The 4,723-nt window shown below is 36.4% G+C and overlaps 1 protein-coding gene across 1 annotated transcript; it reads right to left on the reverse strand.

The window, feature by feature from the left end:
- Window positions 1–3,579: 3,579 nt before the first annotated feature.
- On the reverse strand, window positions 3,580–4,515 carry LOC105551758 (olfactory receptor 2G3-like). The gene has a single exon (XM_011997135.1). The coding sequence runs from the start codon at window positions 4,513–4,515 to the stop codon at window positions 3,580–3,582; it is 936 nt and encodes a 311-aa protein (XP_011852525.1).
- Between the last annotated feature and the right edge of the window lie 208 nt (window positions 4,516–4,723).

Below are 4,723 nucleotides of genomic sequence, written 5' to 3' on the forward strand. Positions count from 1 at the left end.
AAGCAGTGTTGAGCTATAATACATAGTAAAGTAAACCTTGCTGCTTAACTTCCCCTTTCCCCATCTGCAGAGTTTTATCCTGGCAGGTTCAGAAACCACATTTATAAAGCTAAAGGCAGAGAGAAACATGTACGAGATGGAGAACTAGAGACACGGATAACCCTCACACGTCCCCATAGGAGCTCAGACCAGAACAGGTCTAAATTTGAGGGGTCTTAGTTGCAAATTAGTTATGAACTGAAGGCAGACATTTTAATTACTGATATGAGAATATTTTATTACTAAAGTTTGGCTTTTTTATCATTTGAAAGGGACCAGAAAAGTCACAAGACATTTTAAAGATGTAATCCAGGAACATGAAAAGAATCACTACCATGGCATGGGCAGTATAGATAATAGGAAAATAATTTTTTTTCTGTTTTAGTAATACCTAATAAGTTAGTCTCATTGTGAACATATTAACAGGTAAGTATGTATTGAGCTTTACTAGGTGCTGGGCACTTTGCAAAGCTTGTTATATGTATTGTCTCACTCCTCATCATCTTATGTATAAAATTTGCACTATTATTTCAGTCACTATAAATTTGGAAACTTTATCTTCTAGAGGTTAAATAACTTTCTGTGGGAGTGAAAACCTATTCCGGTGGGATTCTAGTGTCCAGAACCTTATATAATACATGATAGCCTCCTAGAACCTCACAGGACTGTCCAAGCTCCTTAGCATACAAGATCCTCCAGGATTTGGTACATCTTATTCTTCCAAGTGTATCTCCTATCATTTCTGATTATACTTTCTCTCCTCTAACTATAATAGAATACTTAAATCCCTCAGGAGGTATCTATTTCCCACATACTTATTAATGTCATGAAAAATAATATGACACCACAGAAGAGAAAGAGATTATGCTTGGGTGAATAGGACATATTTGTGGACTACATGAACTTTAAGTTTGACTTTAAGCAGTGTCTATGACATAAAGCACATAAGATTGATAAAAAGAAAAAAATATCCAGAAACTGCTGGGCATTTAAATATAAACTTAATGTAGGGTGATTGAGGGCATGCTGAGGAAAATAAGACATAAATTGAATCAAGATGGTAGAGAAACAGATTTTATGGAATTTTAGAATTTATTTGTAACTAGGAGTTGTTTACTATTAGAATAGCATGGTCGTAGAGAAAAGTTAATTATTGTAGAACATTCAAAGTTATCATGGAGAAAAAAATAAGACATGAAGAGAACAGTTTAGAAAGTTTAAAAATTTGGTCATAGGTACCAACAATTTAAGTGCCTCAAGGCTAGGAGTGACCCATATGTTCTCCATGGGCCAGGGGTGAAGGTCTGTGGTAAGGCAGAGAGGGCTGAGGGCACAGCTGAGGGCACTCACAGTCATTACATTAAACTCTGCTTTCCAAACTTAACATGCCCATAAACCCATTTCAGCCCATGCCACATGTTTGCAATCACTGGAAGCAAGATAGCAGATGTGAATAAGGGCAGTGTCGTGTGAATGAGATGGAGGACATTGGTTAAGACACATGAGGGGACAGTATTGAGAACACTTTTCTATGCATGTGAGGGCAGGGTAGACCTAAAGGTAACACAGGACCCATATTTAGAGTTTATGCTGAGTTAGATTCCTGAAAAGTGATTAAAGATAGACAGGAGATTATTAAATGGGTTAAGTCCATTAAGTTATTAGGTTTAGAATTACGTAAGTGGTGTAGGTAGCTAACAGTTATTGGGTGGTTTCTATTAACATGACACAGGCTTTGGGCTAAACTCTACCTGGGTTATCAGATTTATGGATCACAACAGCCAAGTAATTTAGGAACTACTGTTACCACTCCTGTCCAGGTGAGGAACCTGTAACTTGACATAGCACAATGAAGTTCTTAAGTATTGCCCTAGTTAATTAGATTGATAGGATGGGGCTTGGAACACCAGCACTCTGACTCAGAGTCTCAAGCATGTTTTTTAGAGCACAAATTCCAAAGTGCAAATGGGCACATAAGAAGCGCAAACTGTGTTTACCCATGTAACAAACCTGAACTTAAAGTTGGGAAAAAAAGAGCAACAAGAGCGAAACTCTGTCTCAAAATAAATAAATAAATATAAATGTCCCAGCTTTATTAATTTATCATAGATTTCAGTCTTTTTGTCAGATAACTGAGTAAACAATAAAAACAGAAACTAGTAATAAAAACAACATAAACATTCAATGAACTGCTCGATACTTTAGAGTTTATTTACTATTAGAATAGCATAGTCATAGAGAAAAGTTAATTATTGTAGAATATTCAAAGTTATCATGGAGAAAAAAATAAGACATGAAAGGAACAGTTTGAAAAGTTTAAAAATTTGGTCTTAAAATGTACTCCTGAACTTAAAATAAAAGTTGGGAAAAAAAGAAGTGCAAATTGGTGTTAATACAAAGAGGTGTGACGAGAGAATTTGGTTGGTCTTGGTATTTCCAGTCAAGTAAAAAAAAAGTGATATCAAGTGCCATATAATATGAAACACAAAACAAATACAAAGAAACCAAGCATATGTTTAATATAATAGAGGAAGAATGTGAAGACTTGACGTTCCTAAACACCAAACAGTTTTTGAAAAGTATTTTAATAATTCTAAAGATTTATTTAGCACTTACCAGTGCCGTGATTAATTTTTCAGCATGTCACATGGATTAATTTATTTAACCCTCACTGCAAACCTACAAAGTGATTAAACTGAAAAATATACAGGTTGGGTAAAGAGCAGAGGGTTATACCCAGCTACTTAGTGGAACAAAATTTCAAACCAAGGCTGTCTTGGCCAAGAGTTGGTGTGTTTAAAGACACTGAGTGAAGCAAGAGAGTGTCAAATAGGATAAAATGCAAGGTTTGTTCAAGCAGGCCCTGAATCTCTCTGAAATTACATTAAAAATATTGGATATTTCATTAAATTATTCAATAATTATTTATAATACAATTATTTCTATTTGTATTAAAAAGAAATATTTCATTTTTTCTTAATAGTATTTTAAGTGAATTCACAGATATGTTCCTTTACTACAAAGAAAATCACATACACATATATTTTCAAGTTTTGTTTTACTGTATTTCTTGAAAGAAAATGTATGCTTAATGTTTTAAATAATATTACACTGTGAGTCTTTTACAAAGAAAATACTACAATTCTCTCCTTACAGTAATCAATACTTTAAAATTTTCTGTTTAAATATTATTTTAATTCCCTAATCCTATATGTAGGCACAATATAGTGGGTAGATCATTACGAAATGTCCCAATGTTGGTATATGCTTCAGCCTTCAAAGATATTGAGAGAGTATTAAAATGTTTGTAAACACACACACACACACACACACACACACACACACACACGGTTCCATGAGCTAGATAATTTGAATTTATATGCTTGCTTCTTTTTTCGAGACTATGTTAGCCATATTGTATGTAAATAGAGCCAGAGAGACAAGCGACATTTGTAATACGTGCATACTTGGAAGTCATTTCATGTCATATTTATTATCTAAAATTCCAGCACAGAAAGTTACTGTTTCCTGATTTTTCCACTAGAAAGTTTGTTCCCTCCTCAGCAGTCTCCTCAGGGCTCCTCTTACATCCTTGTTCCTCAGAGTATATATGAGAGGATTGAGGGTAGGAGTCACAACGGTATAAAAAAGTGTGAGGAACTTGCCCTGGCTGCGGCCATAGGATCTCTTTGGTTGAATGTATATGGCTGAACTGGGCCCAAAGAAGAGGGACACCACTAACAGATGGGAACCACAGGTCCCTAGGGCCTTGCGCCAAGCCTTGACTGACTTAGTATTTATCACTGCTTGCACAATGAATCCATAGGAGACTAATATCAATGCCATAGGAAGAAGGAGGAGAACCAATGTGGCCACAAAAAGCTGGACTTCATTTGCATGAATGTCCACACACGCCAACTTGATCATGGCAGGTACCTCACACAGGAAGTGGTGGAGATGGCAATTCCCACATCGAGGCAGCCGGAGGGTGATGGTGCCTTGGATGAGAGTGTTTCCTACTCCACTTAGCCAGGCTATTCCTGCTAAGGCCTTGCAAAGTGATGGGGCCATGACAGTAGTGTAATTGAGAGGTCTGCAGACAGCTACGTAGCGGTCAAATGCCATGACAGTAAGGAGTACACACTCAGTGGAACCCAAGGAGAGGGACACGTAGAGTTGTATGGCACAGCCAGTGGGTGTGATGGTCTTGGCCGGTCCCTTCAGGTTCCACAATAGCTGGGGAACAATGCTGGTAGTGAAGCAAAGGTCAAGAAAGGAGAGATTTGTGAGAAAAAAATACATAGGCGTGTGGAGTTTGGAGTCCAGGCAGGAGATCACAATAATGGCTGTGTTGCCCACAAGGGTTAGAAGATACGATATCAAAACTACCACAAAAAGGATGACCTCCAACTGGGGCTGATCTGAGAATCCAAGCAAAATAAAATCTCCCCCAGATGTTTGATTGTTTCTTTCCATTAGTCATCCAAGGTAAAGAGAAAACTAGGTATAGGGAATTCAATTTAGAGAAATGTTGTTACTACTCACATACAATATTTGAAGTAAAATCTTAACTGAGGTTTTTAACTGGAGGGATTTCTCTGAAAAGGAAAAAATAATTATTATTAAAAAGATATTCTTAAAAACAAAAACATTCTTTAGGTCATTATTTTTGGTCTCAATAAAC

This window comes from Mandrillus leucophaeus, unplaced genomic scaffold (genome assembly GCF_000951045.1).
Source record: "Mandrillus leucophaeus isolate KB7577 unplaced genomic scaffold, Mleu.le_1.0 Scaffold1140, whole genome shotgun sequence".
NCBI classification, from domain to species: domain Eukaryota; kingdom Metazoa; phylum Chordata; class Mammalia; order Primates; family Cercopithecidae; genus Mandrillus; species Mandrillus leucophaeus.